This window comes from Oncorhynchus masou, chromosome 24 (assembly GCF_036934945.1).
Source record: "Oncorhynchus masou masou isolate Uvic2021 chromosome 24, UVic_Omas_1.1, whole genome shotgun sequence".
Classification (NCBI taxonomy): Eukaryota; Metazoa; Chordata; class Actinopteri; order Salmoniformes; family Salmonidae; genus Oncorhynchus; species Oncorhynchus masou.
The window spans coordinates 74267424-74285167 of NC_088235.1; the positions used below are offsets into that span (position 1 = coordinate 74267424).

At 42.4% G+C, this 17744-nt stretch overlaps 1 protein-coding gene across 1 annotated transcript in view; it reads right to left on the bottom strand.

Moving 5' to 3' along the window:
• The window catches only part of LOC135511439 (adenomatous polyposis coli protein 2-like), a 36217-nt gene extending 19774 nt beyond the window's left edge, over positions 1–16443 (bottom strand). Inside the window, exons 1-7 of the mRNA XM_064932946.1 lie at positions 16373–16443; positions 5716–5877; positions 2914–3004; positions 2462–2774; positions 2167–2275; positions 1609–1722; positions 1210–1296 (exon numbers count right to left, since the gene is read on the bottom strand). Coding sequence (XP_064789018.1) covers positions 1210–1296; positions 1609–1722; positions 2167–2275; positions 2462–2774; positions 2914–3004; positions 5716–5856 — 855 coding nt within the window. The 5' untranslated portion in view covers positions 5857–5877; positions 16373–16443. The remainder of the gene's footprint in view (positions 1–1209; positions 1297–1608; positions 1723–2166; positions 2276–2461; positions 2775–2913; positions 3005–5715; positions 5878–16372) is intronic.
• Positions 16444–17744: the final 1301 nt, after the last annotated feature.

A 17744-nucleotide genomic window follows, 5' to 3' on the forward strand; every position in this document is an offset into this window, starting at 1 on the left:
TAGAAAAAAGAAAAAAAAGACGTGTCCTCTTTTTAAACTGCTAACACAAATTCTGTTTGTGATATTAAGATTTTAACAACGATAGTGTGTTAGATAGACTTATTTAGGAAGAGTCAAGCAAGGAGGGGGCATATGTTTAAAAATGGCAAAGCAATTAAAAAAAATACATTTGTTTTTAGTCAATATGACGCTCTCGGCTTTCCTAGTGTTAAATGCTTACATTTATGGCCGCCTAGCCTAGCATCTCCTGGTATCTGAGCCAGTGAGAGGTTACCAAGCCTATTGCAATCATTACTGTTACATAAGGGCATTATATTTTTGTCTCATTGTCTATTATATATATGTCTATGGTTATTTATATGCCTGCGTGTAGGTCTATGTGAGTCGCATGTTAAATGCAAGTCACGGATTTCCGTTGGCCTACCAGACTATTTGGTCTGTAATGCGAAATCACATGTTCTATGGTTTGTTGTGTGCGGTCCATTACAGTAGGGTACAAGGTCGGCTAGGCTTTTATGATCATTTAATGAGGATTTGAGTGCCCAAATTTTGCCCAACCCACATTTATTTTCTGGCCCTGCCATCAACAGATTTCTGCCTGCGCCACCGCACAGCATGAAACATTTATTTTAAAATCCAATATGGTGGTGTGCCTGTGTACTCTCAAAAAATCTTCAATAAAGATGTTTCTAGAAGACACATCAAACATCACTCAGTTTCAGCACGTGTCGATGTTGAAGGCAGCGGCGTGGCACTGCGCCTGTTTGTGTACCGGCCCCCTATAGTGATCGCATAGCACCGATAAAACATGCAGCGCGGTGCTGACAAGACACAGGAGAGGAATTAGAGAGGGAAATATTAAACCAGTCATAGGACGAGGAAAACTGACAATATGATTTAAATTCACCGACAGATGACCGAGAGGCGGGGGACAACGTGAAATCAATCACATCGGAGGGAAACTAATCCTTGTCATCTTTCATGTTTTACAGTACAAAATCATTTTGTGAAAACAGAACACAGGATTATCTACTCCACCTCAATCGTTGTGCGTATTCACTGTTCATAATGGCCTTTGCAGTTGAAGTCTTATGTACATACTTCGGAAAACCAATTAATCTGTGCTGCCTCTGTTGGACAGTCGACACTAGGCCCCTTTGTTTGACCTGTATCTCAAGTGTGTGTGTGTGTGTGTGCTGTTTATTTCACCTCACACAGGTTCTTTTCCTGGGTGCCTCTGGACTCCTGGGCCTCCTGTAGCTCTTTCTCTAGCTGTTCCAGACGAGCCACACGGATCTGCGAGGGGAGACAGAGAGGGATGAGCAAGTGAGCGAGCGAGAGTCTTTGGTCGCCACAGACATTTTGTGAGGTGACAAACAATGTAAAACACCCTCCATAACAGCACAGTTTTTAATTTCTGCGGTTTTTACATGTCAACTGTGTGTGGATATGCAGGGCAAACTGGGCCATCTGTTGCATCCCAAACACGATTCAGGAAGGAGTACCACACTCAATAATGTAAGTGAATGCTTTGACAAAAAGCTGCCAAATGTCACTGTCTGTGTTGCCCTTCCAGAGACAGACTTGGCAGAGAGTCCTTCTCCTTACCTGAGTCCGCTGGACCATTTCATCGCTGGTTCCGAAGCGTTCCTCCATGACAGAACGCAACTGCTGCGCCTCGAACTCCAGCTGCTGCCGAATGAGGTCCATCTGTATGGAGAACTATGACAATAAGGAAGAGGAGTTTAGTTCCCACGCAACACAAGAATCAATTTTGAAACAAAATGGTTGCTCGTTTGAATCTCACCTGCACACCTGTTTAAACAATAATGAGTTGATTTCATGACAATGAGCATACCAACAATCTATGTAAATCAGGGGTGTCAAACTCATTCTTCCCCAGAGGCCGCATTCGGTCTTCAACAAGGTCTGGAGCACCGCACTGAAAATTGGTTATATTTCTTCGCTGTCAAAATTGTCAAAAAGTAGTCCTCTATCCATCGGTTTTGGAATTTTCAAATGCTCCCTGACTGTTTAGCTTTCATTTAGCTGATTATTAACGAGCTGAACACAGTTAAGAAACTGTATGAATGTAGGTCCATTATAATTTCTACACAGTTTCAATTTTGTTTTATGCATTTTAAAGTATATTGAGTTTGCTCTCACTGTGTCAATGCGTGGCAGTTGGTTCAGCCGCTGAGACAGGCCCTGGAGCTGGCTGTAGTACCAGTGACGCTCCCTCTCCTCCTTGTCTATCTCACCCACCAGCATAGCCCTGGAACACACACAGCCACACAAACCTTTAACACACAGACTACCATCCGCAACATCACTGGGGATTCATAGTACCTCACCTTTTTTAATGTGGGGGGGGGGACTACAGATTTACAGTGAATGATGATGTTTAAGATATTATTACAAGTAATGCATGATTCTGATTGAAAAATGGTAAAGTGCTTACCTCTCTTTGTAGAGGTCGTCCAGATGCTGGGCCGTGATACGTCCGTCTCCCAGCATGGCTTTGGCCAGGGCTCCATCCATGAGGTGGGGGTGTCCAGGATGCACGGCCGTGCCCTCCCCTGACAGAGAGGAGCTCTGGCGGGATGAAGGCCGTAGGGGGCTCCTGGCTCTGGAGGAGGAGGGAGGCAAGCAGGCCAGACGATTGTCCATGTCACTCGACTGAGCTGCCAGACTGGCTAGACTGTCTGGCAGGACGCGCAGATTGTGCGGCTGGTACTTCAGCTCATAGTAGTTGGTCAGGTCCATGTGCAACTCTGAGAGAGAAAGAGAGATTTTTTTTTTTAATGAACCATTGAAATGTCCTATTATTGAATGAGCTGTGTACAATATCAGTTTAATGCAAGACAGACATTAAAATGGGAGAAAATAGATGGAAAACTACATCAGATGTACCTTTGAGCTGATCCAGCACATCAGTCCTCCCTGAGGAGGCCAAAGTGCCAGCCTCCAGCTCCAGTTTATTCTGCAGGCCCTTCAATACCCCCTAGAGTGGAGAAAGCAAATCATAATTACTGTGTCAACTTCAAATTGCTGTTTGGCCAAAAAAACAAAAAAAAGAGTCACAACCTGCTGGGTCTCTGATGACCTAGAGGTGAAATAAACCAAGCAATGAAAACACTGTATATGCCTCCTGTTCCGCTCCTTTTTATCCTCTCATAAAATGGCATATCATAGCAGCTTGCCTGAAATCCCAGCCTTTCTTCGAATGAATGTCCTCTTACTGGAAAAGATACATTTTTTTTCTTCTTCAGATGGACGGTTTGGTCTGTTTGCCACCAGTATCCGGCAGTGTGAGCTCTCTACAGAGAATCTTGGTTTTCTGCTGATAGCTAAAGCCGACCTCAGGAATTTAAAGGCTTTAGCTGGGGATTATCCAGCTGTGCTCAGCATCTGGGCACATGTGCCAGAGGAGTTGTGGGACAAACCCACGTGCATTGGGGTTGGCACCTACGATTACAGTTTCAGATTGAGAACTATCACGACCATGATTGATGTTGCGGGCATGTTTTGTTGTGCATTTCATTTTGAAATGATTCACTATGACAGAAGGATGAGTGGGGCTTTTTTTAATAACCAGATTATGTTACGTGTTTTGACCTTTCTGCTCATGCCTCTCAGAATCAGGTGCACAGTGTTTTAGTGGTAGTCCACAGTACACAGAATTTAGGTTAAAGCCACTCTAAAGCACAATGGAAAGCCCGATTCCACCCCTCTTGGGATGGTCCCTAATTCTACCAGTAATCCAAACTCCCCTGACATTGAGAGGGTCTATTGGGTCAGAAATAGCACGACAAAGCAATCAAATGGGTATATGGTTTCTTCTCTCCATTTTCAAATGATGGCACATCGTTGGGAATACAAATCTCTATTCAGAGCCAGTAGAGAACCAGTAGGTCTATTCCTCCCTGTGAATAAGATATACCAAGGCAGAAGTCCCTACTATCTCTTTCATCAGTTTTCCTCTGTCTTTTTTTTTCTTCATTTTTTTTCACTCCCTTTCTTCTCCCCAATTTCGTGGTATCCAATTGTTTTAGTTACTATCTTGTCTCATCGCTACAACTCCAGTACGGGCTCGGGAGTGACGAAGGTCGAAAGTCATGTGTCCTCCGAAACACAACCCAACCAAGCAGCACTGCTTCTTAACACAGCGCGCATCCAACCCGGAAGCCAGCCGCACCAATGTGTCGGAGGAGACACAGTGCACCTGGCGACCTTGGTTAGCGTGCACTGCACCCGGCCCACCACAGGAGTCGCTGGTGCGCGATGAGACAAGGATATCCCTACCGGCCAAACCCTCCCTAACCCGGACGACACTAGGCCAATTGTGCGTCGCCCCACGGACCTCCCGGTTGCGGCCGGCTGCGACAGAGACTGGGCGCGAACCCAGAGTCTCTGGTGGCACAGCTAGCGCTGCGGTTCCTCTCTTGTCTTTTGAAGAAGGAAATCATTTTCCAAATAACACAGTTTGATTTGAAGTAACAGTGACAAGAGCTGGGTGATTATGCAGGATAGAGCTGATTTATTCCTGAGGTAACACAAGGACTCTGTAATGTTCTGCAGGAGATGAAATGGTACACAGTCGGGGTGTGCCATTTAATCTCCATCATATTAATCCACACAGATATCATATTATGATGAATGTCTATAAAGGCCAACTGTTTTGTCGATAGACAGACGAATACCAAACAGCAAACCATCCTTGCAATGACACATGGTGTGACAGAAACTTGAAGCGGATTCTTTCCTGGAATCCAGGGAGAGGATTGGCCACAGAGGGGGGAAAAAGGACTTTCCGGTCAGACACGCAGGGATTTCAAACAGCAAAAAAAATCTATAATGAGAAAACATCTTATGGGCTGAATGGTCTAATGATTTCCTTCTTCCTCAGCGGCTTGTCTCAATCCCTGCTGGCATCATTACTGTAACAAAGACAACCGGATGGATCCGTGCAGAAAGAGGAATGATTCAAGTGTGGCCCAGTGCCTCGTCTATCTAGGCTAGGGATGCTAGCCATGAAGCATTAGCGTCTTCAGTCACTCAGGAGGGAAACTGGGTCACTAGTGAAGGAGTAACATGAAGTCTACAGCATCCTCCAGAATTGGGGCTGAACTCTATCCATCTTTGGCAGAACTGAGTGGATTTTGAATTGGAATACGTCCTATCTGTATCTCAATTATGCTATTAGCCACGACTTGACAAAATAGAGGGAAGGATCCTACATGTTAATTTGAGCCTGTTTGCTACTGCAGGAGAATAATCTTGCAGCAACAGGAAATGTGAATTATGTGGATTATAATTAATGGACATTTTTGTAGTGGTTGCTACATTTTTGGTAAGGGAGAATTGTCTGAAATTTCAATGTAGAAATTACAAACATCAGAAGCCTTTTTAAATCCTCAAATATACTACAGGTTTGACATTTCTCCTGCAACATGGTGATCAAATTAAGATCCTAAATCTGTAGGTATAGAGAAATTCCAAAATGAAAACATTGTCTTTTAGATACCAAAGCAACACTTTATCTTAGCAACACTTAATCATCTGTGTCTTAAACGTTTTAAATCTTTGGTCTATATGCAATGAAACAAACTATAAGGTCAAACTTCCACCTTTGCGACATCAAATCCACACTCGAATCCTATCCCATTATTATTTCCCCCATAGCCCTGGGGTCATCCCTTTGCCCTCTCTCACCTTCATGTCAGTGGTCTCGTTCTCGAGCTTAGACAGGTGGTTGGAGTTGTCCTCCAGCTCTCTACGCAGATGGGAGTTCTCCTGGCGGAGAGCTTCCACCTGGTAGACCAGCTGGTCATAGGAAGCCGTGGAGTTCGCCATCTTCAGACAATGTTGTGGTCCCTGCACGGAAGGAGAAACAAGTGAGATTGAAGGTTAGTGTGGTGTGGAGGTTAGCTTCTTGGCAAACTCTGGCATATCATGCATTTCTTATTATACGGTTATTTCATTGTCTTTGCAGAATCATTTATAGGAAAACTGCCCGTTTGATTTCCCAATTGATACTTATACAGCACATAGATAAAAAGAGATGCTCAGGGCTCCTCCATACGTACACTACCGTTCAAAAGTTTGGGGTCACTTAGAAACGTCCTTGTTCTTGAAAGAACAGCTTATTTTTTTGTCCATTAAAATAGCATCAAATTGATCAGAAATACAGTGCAGGCATTGTTAATGTGAGTCTTCACCGTTGACGTTGAGACTGGTGTTTTGCGTGTATTATTTAATGAAGCTGCCAGTTGAGTACTTGTGAGGCGTCTGTTTCTTAAACTAGACACTCTGATGTACTTGTCCTCTTGCTCAGTTCTGCCCCGGGGCCTCCCACTCCTCTTTCTATTCTGGTTAGAAGGGAGTAGAACACAGCGTTGTACGAGATCTTCAGTTTCTTGGAAATTTCTCGCATGGAATAGCCTTCATTTCTCAGAACAAGAATAGACTGACGAGTTTCAGAAGAAAGTTATTTATTTGCCATTTTGACCCTGTAATTGAACCCACAAATGCTGATGCTCCAGATACTCAACTAGTCTAAAGAAGGCCAGTTGTATTGCTTCATTAATCAGAACAACAGTTTTCAGCTGTGCTAACATGATTGCAAAATGGTTCTCTAATGATCCATTAGCCTTTTAAAATAATAAACTTGGATTAGCTAACACAACGTGCCATTGGAACACAGGAGTGATGGTTGCTGATAATGTGCCTCTGTATGCCTATGTAGATATTCCATTAAAAAAATCTGCTGCTTCTATCTTCAATAGTTATTTACAACATTAACAATGTCTACATGGTATTTATTGATCAATTTTATGCTATTTTAAAATGGACAAAAAAATGATTTTCATTCAAAAACAAGGACATTTCTAAGTGACCCCAAACTTTTGAGCGGCAGTGTCGATATAAACAATGTAGAACATGCAAAGGGCTCCTCCGGCTATATCCCTTCTCTCTCCTCTCTGCAGTGTAAGGTTGGCAGCAGATGGTACACAGAGAACCTAATCATCTGTCAAATCAAGTTTAGCTCGGTTTTGATCAATCTTTGTGCTTGGCCGAGCCTGAATTCACTCTCAGTGTGGCCATTCAATATTGGCAATGTGCTCTGCAGTTTGTTTAAGCAACACTTTCATCTGGTTTTAGAGTTTATGGTTGTTATGGATATTGGATAATATTATGGTATTTGATACCGCTGGTTACAGCAGTTGAATATAAAACCATATCAAAATGACATTGCAGCATACAGTATTTATTATAGTTGCTGATCATTTGAAACTTTTGTGCATCATTTGTGTATACATCACATTGTATCTCATAAGTTGTCTGTGCTACAGATGTATGATCTTAATTTGACCAGCATTTTCACAGCAAAGTAATCCTGCAGCAACAGGATTTGAACGTTTCTCCCATAATGTTACTTGAGCAGTGGTTAAGCTATTAGTTTATTAAAATTAGGGTACATGAAAGGTGCAATACTGTTAATATAACCGTGGGTTAGTGTGGGTTTTCAGTGAATTTATGTAAATCATAAAGCTTATCTGCATTTCCTGTGGTGCAGGAAATGTTCTGCAACAAAAGAGTGATCAAATTAAGATCCTACACCTGCACATGTTATTTGATAATTTGTTACTAGATAAGAAATGTTGTCAGTGAGGAAAAACAATGCAGCCGTTTTGATAAATGGGCTGCAGGGAGCCATTTTCTGAGGTTTGAAGGAGTGGAAGTGTTTCATAAATATATGGTACAATAAATCGAATTTGACTCCAATCTCACTACTGGTGGCTTTGATGCAATTATATAGAAGCAAATCAAATTCACAATTTCATCCCCAGTCACCTTGACATCAATGAAACCAAATGAAGCCAGTACGCATTTGTGCATAATGCCTGAAGCAGTCATTCGCTCTGATTTTTATGGAGACTCCGACGGCAGTGACAGATCTACATTATTAAAGCCTTCCTGCTCTTCATGACAACAACTGCAACAGTGATTCTCCTGGGTCTGTAATTTGACACATCATTTTATGTGTAAGACTTGCACGACAAGTGGTGTGACATTTTGACTACTTGAGGATGTTTGCTTTTCAGAGAGAGCAAGAGCAATCGTCTGCTCTATTACGGAATTACAGTGGTTGCTATTTTTAACAAAGAAATTAAAGGTTGAAATGCATATATTTTTGGGGGGTAATTAATAGTTAGAAATATTATTTGTTGAAGAATTACTCGTCATCAAATCCCCACATGAATACTAACCGAGACATACAAAAAAAGACCAGTCTTATTCAAATTAATTTCAATGGGTTTTGATGACACTTCATTTCACTTGAACAAACGTTCATTCCTACACAGTGCAGCCTTCTAAATTGCTAAAGGACCTCGGCCAGTCTTTGTTAGCCCTAGTGATGAGATTCCCTTCCCGCAGCAGTAGCGTTGATAAGGGGGAGGTGCAATCCAACCCACTTCGATATTACTGGAGGAGGGCGTCTGAGAATATGGACCACGGTGCTCTGGGGGCAGACAGGCAATGTCAGTGCGGCAAACCCTCCGCTGGAATAGTGCTGCATTTCATTACCTTGTGTCTGTCTTTCACTCCTTTAGGGAATTCACAGTGGAACAAAATGGAGGAGATAGGGCTGATGTAGTATTGGATTGAACGTGTTGAAATGTTTTATAGTAGAAAATAGAGGACTGGCATATACTCAAACTCAATCTGATTTGCATTGAGAAAAATATAATTGTTATTACGCAACATCAATGCACATTTGTATGTGATTAATTGTCCAATATTTATTGGTGAAACAGAAAAAAAGCTCATTTTGATTGCAACAATTATTTTTCCAAAGTGTGGGTTTGATTGAATTCGGTCCATTCTTTTGTTGACCCGTCTGTGTACTCTGTTGCCTTATTCCGCTAAAGTCAAATCCCATTATTTCTCTCTCAACAAGCAAACTGAGCAATTACGTAATGTTCATTTAAAGTGAATGTCAGGCCAGAGTGTTATGCAAAGGACATCCACAAGCTTGGAAAAATCAATGTAACTCAAATACAGACTCGCAAATCAATACTGAATATCCAATGGGTTGGAGCAATGGGAGTGGTGGTATTTTTCCAAATGTTTCCATCAGCGAGTCACATTCTCTCACACATTGTTATCTGTGTCCACATGTACTGATAAGCAACGCAGTATGTTACTGCAATTAGGCGGGTGATGATATGCATTCAGCCTACACAAAGCAGCCGTTAGCGTATCTATCTAATGGCTGTGGACATATGGGGACACATCAATGCCAATGCCTTGAATACACAGCTCTTTATCATTTCAAAGTGGGGGACATGAAACACATTCGTTATTCTGCCGGACAGCATTGAAGGCAGTGTGGCAGTCTGTTGTTGAAGGCCAGCCACTGATGCTTGAGCAATGCTGGATAGGAAGTAGGTACTGGGGGGGCGTGTTGGATTGTGGTGCTAAGGGAATTCAATACAGCTGGTTGATTTTTCCCAATTAGGTTTCTTCCATCAAAGGAATATATTCATGAGCTGGCTCACGGTTCAACGTTATCGCAACGTCCTTCAATCTTAATTGCCCTTGTGGCAAGAGCATTAATTGCAGTGACATATTTATGTCAGGTGATGGCTATTTCTCTTGCATTTTTTCCTCGCTCTCTATTTATCCCCAACATGGCTTTTTCTGTTGTGTCCCATTTGCTGCTGGTGGGGGCGCAATGCATGCTGGGTAATCTGTGTGGAAATTGTCCCCCAGAGGAATAGAATTCAGACGAAGCCGTGTGTGTTAGCGAGCCTGCCAACGGAGTGCTAACAGTTCGAGACTGTTTCTATGGAAACAGCCAATCCCCTTTCACGCTCTGGAAAAGGTGGTAAAAGTGAGGATGAGATTAATAAAGACCGAACCAATCAGAAGGGGTAATAGGGGGTAGGAGTAATCGATGTAGCAGAGCCAAACAAATCTATATTATATTCTCCATCCTGCAGCTATGTTGGACGGCACAATGGTTAAGAAAGCAATTCATATAGTGCAAGTCTATTAATACCAGCCAAATGGAATGCTATTGACATGATGTGCTGCATACTTCACAACTAGCTTGTGCAGTTTCCATTCAGAACCACAATCGGATGTTGAATCACTGTTTATTTCTATCAGTGAGTGACTAAAAACACTACATCATCAGAAGTATCTGGACACATGCTCGTCAAACATCTGATTCCAAAATCATGGGCATTAATATGGAGTTGGTCCCTATTTTGCGGCATCTGCCAAACCCAGATTCGTCCATTGGACTGCCAGATGGTGAAGTGTGATTCATCACTCCAGAGAACGTGTTTCCACTGCACCAGAGTCCAATGGCGGCGAGCTTTACACAACTCCAGACAATGTTTGGTATTGCACATGGTGATCTTAAGCTTGTGTGCGGCAGCTCGGCCATGGAAACCCATTTCATGAAGCTCCCGACCAACAGTTATTGTGCTGACGTTGCTTTCAGAGGCAGTTTGGAACTCGGTAGGGAGTGTTGCAACCGAGGCAGTCCCATTCTGTGAGGTTATGTGGCCTACCACTTTGTGGCTGAGCTGTTGTTGCTCCTAGACGCTTCCACTTCACAGCATTTACAGTAGACCGGGGCAGCTCTAGCAGCGCAGACATTTGGCGAATTGACTTGTTGGAAAGGTGGCATCCTATGACGGTGCCACGTTAAAAAAGTCACTGAGCTCTTCAGTAAAGCCATTCTACTGCCAATGTTTGTCTATGGAGCCTGCATGGCTGTGTACTTGATTTTATACACCAGTCAGCAACGGGTGTGGCTGAAATAGCCAAATCCACAAATGACGGGTTTTCCACATACTTTTGTATATATAGTGTATATGCAGTAACCAGAGTTTACACAACCCTTGGCCCGGGAGGCTATCTTCGACTCCTCTACTGTGAGTAACACATTACACACCTACACTTTATAGAGAAATGTGGCAAGATGATTCCGAACTGATATGGCCATTTTCAGATTTCATAATAACTATGTTTAGGATTAAGTAATAGCCATGTTTAGACAATGTAAACAAACAAAAACGCAAACAAAGCCTTGTTCCACACCTATAAAGGTCAGGCTGAACATTAGCCATGCTAGAGCATAAATGCCCTTCAGCAGCAGTGGGCTGTGGACGAGCCGTGCTGTGATTAGCTAGTCAGCTCTGTACTACAGGCTCTCTCTCTCTCTCTCTCTCTCCAGTCATGCAAACACAATAGGAGCCAAAGGTCTGAGCCACATCCACTGGCTGCAACTGGCGCTTGTGAAGTCAGCGAACTAAGTCAGGCGAAACAAAAAGGCTAATCAAGAGCACTGTCCCCTGACGATGGACGATGACTCAAAGGCTGTGTGGGCATAAATGGGGAAAAGGGGGTTCTGGGTTTGACAAGAAACAAGCAGACATCATGGTTTCTGAGTGTTTTCTTGTTGTGCTGAAACAGTCGAGGGTTTGTAGGAGCCAAATAAGCTTTTTGTTGCCTCTCCCATCTTGTCATAATTATGGCCATATGTTTAAATACTTAGCCACTAATAGCAAGGATGCTGTAATAATAATACTAATTATACTAATAAAAAAATAAATAATAATAATAATTTGTATACATATTCATTAACAATAACCATATTATAAATATCAAATAATAATAGGCTACTAATTTTCTAACATTACTGAGTTTCTAAATGTAGTACAGTCCAAAAAAACAGTACCGGTAGGTCAGTAATAGATTTGCATTATCATGATCCTCATAATATGTTTATTTTTTACCCTATCATTAGGTTATCATTACATTGTTTACAGGGTGAGTCATTTCGATACAGTCCAACGGTCCGCAGCTCATTCTGTACAGTGAAAATAGGCCATGAATGGCTGCGCAGAGTGTGAGGCCAGAACAAAGAACACGAGTAGCATACAGCTAGGATTCTCCCCCCGACCAACACTGCTGCATTTTTTCTTCCTCCACCACCCTTTCCCTCCAAGACCGTCTGGTTACCACGGCAACGGCACCTACCCGTGAAGATGGCGAGCCTGAGGATCTCCCTCTCCTCAACCAGACTGTCTCGTTCTTTGTGCACTATTCGGTGGAATCAATCGTATTGTGCTGTAGTAGGTGTCGCTGAAAGACGTACAATGCTCTCACAGTAGGGCAGTAGCTCAGGTGCATTCAAGGTGTTGATAAATGCCTAAACCGCCGATAAGTCTTTTTCTAGTATAAAGTGCAATGAAATAATATAGTCTACGGATCAACAATGCAGCGGTGCCGTGGTTGTTTATTCCTAGCTATTATTATGGTCCCTTTGGTGAGAAATATACAGTGAAACACAGAGGTGTTGAATGAAAGTGAGTTCCTAAATGACACGACATAGCATTAAAGGGCCTTTCCCATCATGAGAAATGCGTCACCTCACCGCCATTTTTCATTAATGGAGAAACCCACTTCCATGGATTGAGCATGGGGTCAGACCAGTCCACTGACAGTGACGGAGCTTATGGGGTCAAAAGGCCAGGTAATATACTGTCATACCAATATTCTTAGAGTGAGTCAGGTAGGAGGAGTATCTACTGTAGACGCTCATCCAAAATGAAATCCAGAACATCAATTATTCAGATAATGCGAACGGACGAGGATGTCCTGCAATCTGATCAAAATGTAGTTTCCTAATGGTGAAGTTTTGTGAGGTTTCCAGACACCAATATTTTTCTTCTTTCAAAATAGCGTCTTTCATGGCAATTGGACACATCTAAAGCTTACAGAGGGATTGTCCTTGCATGGAAAAATAAGACAGAGCAGCCTTATTTGTAGATGTATATCGAGTTTTCGGGGTCTCACACATAGCTAACACAACATACGTGTAGTCAGTAGACCTACCTAGCTAGCTCATTGCTAACGTTACAGCTAATGCTAACAGCACAGATCATTGCTAGTCTGGAACTCAATGGCCATCCCAGCCTAGGGACTGGACTGTGAGAGCTAGAGTGTTTCCATCAGCTTGTCACAGCTGGGACTGACTATTCTGTACATGTTCATTAAGTGAGGAATCAATACGGTGTTAGCATTGGAGTTGACTAGAATTCACTTGCCAAAAAGCCTCTCATCGACAGTCTTTAACTCTGTGCCGAAGTTCTCAAATGACCCAGACACAAAATGATCCGTCTCTCTGGGGACACGTCCTTCAAAAGTGACCGCAACATTTTGTTTTCATCAATTACGTGGATGCTAGATGTAAAGGGTGATATGCGTGTGGTAAAAACAACTCAAGAAGACTGCATAATTAGTGACCTGCCGTTGGCCCTTTGTTTATACAGGCTTACATCATGAAGGGAAAGGCTTTCGCTAGCTATAGCAGTCTACAGGTTCTAAAAAATTCATGGGTCCAAATGTCAGACAAATGATGGACTAATGCTATGATCTTTACCCTAAGTGGGTCTCCCATAGCAACTAATACAGTAACGATGAGTCAAGAGAGGAGGTTAGCAATGTACAATGTAAAGAGGTGGTAGGCTTCCATAGGTAGAACGGAGGACATTTCCCATTGTTCTAGTGACAGAGGTTAACATCATCCCACGATATCCTCTGTGGATAAGAGATCTTCCATTTGCATTCTGAGTGACGAGCATTCAAATGGTGAGTAGGGCAGGCATTAGTTCACTTCAGCTAATTCTGTCAATAACTTTGGCTCAGAGCTGAAAGGCACTGCCTCAGAGATTGTATCTGAAGCAGCAACAGGAGCAGCATTTCAGCATCCATTAGAGGAAAGAAGGCTTTCAGTGATAATGGAAATAAGGCCCTTAGCTGTAGGAGAGACGAAGCAGAGGAGGAAAACAAATAAATGATCGTTCCTGCCTCCCAATCATTGGAAAAGTCGGCTATTTATTTTTAAAGGGAAACTGGCAAATGCATGTCAAACGCATGTCTATATGGTTGTTTCCTCAATGTAGATGACAGGGGTTCTTCCCTATCAGTGACATTGAAGAGAGAACCATAGACATGCATTTGACCTGAGGTTCTGTAACCGACTGTCAAAATAGTCCGAAAATAGAAATCTCTCTGATTAGGTGTTAAACATTTGTAATCTGCCGACATTGCTAAACTTGGATATTCCCTTGAGTGCGTCAAGACAAAACACACATCATTAGGAAAACAAATATATCACAGCCACACTAGACTGGCAAATGCTTCCCTCAATAACAAAGTCATACAAAGACAAATGCTGACAATCCTTCGTACTTATTCTCTGGGCGTGGTTGCCAATGTCAATTCACGTAGACCGCTCATGAAAGGTTCAAGATAGGTCTATATCCTGATCTCCCTTCAAATATGATGTTGTGTGGCTCAGTCGGTAGAGCATGGCGCTTGCAACGCCAAGCGTCGTGGGTTCGATTCCCGCTGGGGCCACCCATATGTAAAAGTAGTGGCCTCAGCCGACTTGTAAGTCGCTTTGGACAAAAGCGTCTGCTAAATGGGATATATTATGATGTAAAATGTTTTGGACCTGTCAGTAGGGCCCTTCTCCCTTCTTCTCAGGACTAGAGAATGATGTGAAGTTATGGGAGGCAGGCCAATTAACGCTCTCTTGGTTAAAGCAAATTGACCTGTCAACCTTATTGAATCTCAATTCAAGGCTTGTCGTTGTCCATAGACATCCATACACAGAATAAATAGTGATGTCAACGACATCAGGGCTCAGCTGTCTTCCTCCACAATATCTGGTGTGTCAGTTAGTAGCCCATCCCTTCCCTAAAAAAAATCATCACGTTATGTAATATTACATAAGCGCTTTCCATTTTGTTGGGATTTTCAGGCCTGGGGATTACATTTACATTTTAGTCATTTAGCAGACGATGTTATTCAGTGCAACTTACAGGAGCAATTCGAGTTAAGTGCCTTGCTCAAGGGCACATTGGCATATTTTTCACCTAGTCTGCTCTGGGATTTGAACCAGCGACATTTCGGTTACTGGCCCAAATCTCTTGGAAGATTCCAGGCCCAAGATTCCAGACCTGGCAGTTCTCTCTGTGGTCCAGTTCAGTTCCCCTGGACAGTTTAGCCAACTGCAATGAGGAAGTGAAAACTGTGAGGGAAATAGTAATATTGGATTCCTGGATGTTGGTGTGAAGACCTGATAGGAGACATAGGCCTACACAGATGGTAATAGACCTAATAGGGCACAGCCACACCCGGTAGTTGTATGATTGAAGCCACTCAAAGTATAATCAAAGCCATGGGCACAGTGAGTGGCCAGTCCCTAAGAGACTCATTAGAGTAGGATCTGCACTGGTTACCATTGCTCTGTGTGTGTGTGTGTGTGTGAGAGAGAATAAGATCAATGATGCTATATTATTTTCTGCTGCTGGGTTTAATCCCCATGTTTCATGTGTTATATGAAGCCTGTCATATTTAGCTCTATGTGTCTACTTGCTTTCCTTCTTCACATACCCTATTTTCTTATGCGGTGGGATATTTTGCCCAGAAATGTCACAATCAATTATATTTTACCCTGATGAGGTTCAGGTGATTGATTCAAACAAATTACATAAATGATACTTCACGAAAATGTGTGTGCAAGCATTCTAATGTAAACGCGATACATTCTGTAATCCATAGGCTAAAAACAATGACGGACAATGAAGCCTCCTTCTCATCAACCAGCGTAGGTTATGAATGTCAGTCCACTATTGCTTAGCCCGACAACTTTATAAAAAAAGGCTCCAACTAGCTGTACGGAAAATAAACTGCATCTATGAAGGAGGACATCACACAACAGCGATGGTCTCGTTTTCTTCCATTGACGACGTCAATGATTCACCTTCCAAATAGGCCACCGTCGAACAAAATGCACCAACATGCACGAATCAAAATATGTCCACGACTTATTGACTTCAAATGGAGGGTTGGTTATATGTTTGATAAATAGCCTGCCACTTACCCTTTAGGATAAACCATCAAATTAAGTTACCTGGATAAGCCTACCTATTTCAATCGACCTTGCCCACTACAACCCCATACATTTACAGGTATTAGGCTACTAACCTATAGCCTACACTATCCAAATACATTGGACAATTGGGGCTCCAAAAGATTGAACATAAAATCTATTCAATTAAAAAAAGCGTCATGTATATCTTGAACAAACCCACTTTCATGCATTTGCCTGTTTAACATTCTATTCACATCAGGACCACTCTCCCTCCGTGCAGCTCGCGACACAACCAATCGAATATGCAGCATCGTAGATATAAATAATATAAAAAATGATCGTAGATTTAAAATGTTGTCATGTAAGACAATTCTAAGCGTTATAATTGTGTTGGATTCTTACCTCATTTCCCGAGCCGTGTTGATTTCAGTAGGGCGTGGAATGAGAGCGCGGACTCTGTGGGATGGATGCTGAATTCACCACAAGCTGCGTGCTGTGACGCTATAGTCTGATGTCACATATCACAGCCTCTCTCTCTCTCTCTCTCTCAATTCCACATAAAAAAACATCTTTATTTCTCTTGGCAGGCAAATGTTGAATATAGAAGGTATTATAACTATTTTTGAAATACGTTTGACCTCTAGCCAATGTCTATTTCTTAATGTATTGCATCAGCTACATTCAATGGAAACTTTAGAAACTCTACAAAGCATGAATGCAGTATAAACATAGCCATATGGGTTTAAATGATTTAGTTCAGACGTTCTGCGTAAAGAATGGTCAGCAAAGCCTGAACTTTAATTTAAACTTAAAGCGTGTACGTGGAAGTGCGGGACAAGCAAACAGACGTCAGATTTTGTACCCACCTATAACGTGTGCATTTGTGAATTTTAATACTGTGCACACTTTTATTGAATCAATGCTCGGTCGTTTTGACGTGTTCTGCTACACAGGCTTGCCATGGGCTGTTGTCCATGGTGCTGAACAGGTGGATGGCGCTGCTGCCTTTTCAGAGGTTGCTGGCCAGGGTGGCGAGGTGCTGAATGGACAGTTCCCCAGTGTACTTTGCCTCCCAGGTATTATTTATTCTTATTAATTCACCTGGCCGAACACAGTGAAGATAAACATTAAAGAAGTGCGCATGACCCCATTCATCATTGGTTAACCATGGCCCATTGTTATGGAGGTGGGAGTCGTCTCACTCTTGGAGTTTCTCAGTTTACCACTGGAGCGAGACAAAAGCTCATCTATTGTGTCAGCTGCACCAAAGAAAGGTTGGCTGGGAAGTGGGAATGCGTTTGTGGGAACATTTTTAATGGCCAGACAGTGGCGCCATTACTCTCCTGACACCAATGTGGCAAATTTGTGTGAAGTCCATGACGTACCTCACAATACAGTTTATGGTGGCTCTTGCATCTTGCTAACAAAGTTTTGGAGGTATTGACAAGTAAAAAAATAAATATTCTTTTGATATTTCATGTATGAATTTGAGTTTGAAACAAGGGGTAAAAACTGAAAATGGGGTGTAGCCTAGCCCTAGGATACATGACATGCCACATATAGCCTACAGTAGGTCTACACAGATTCAAGAAGCTATATGGACTAGCACGCCGGGGAGCCCCTATGCTATTTAACATCAGAAAATAGCATCTACTCAATGACATAAATTATGTAAGCCCAAAGCACCGCATGTAACAGTATATTACATGGACTGACTGGAAGAACCCGATCTAATCAAAAGCAATCATATATTTTTGGATTGACATGATACTAT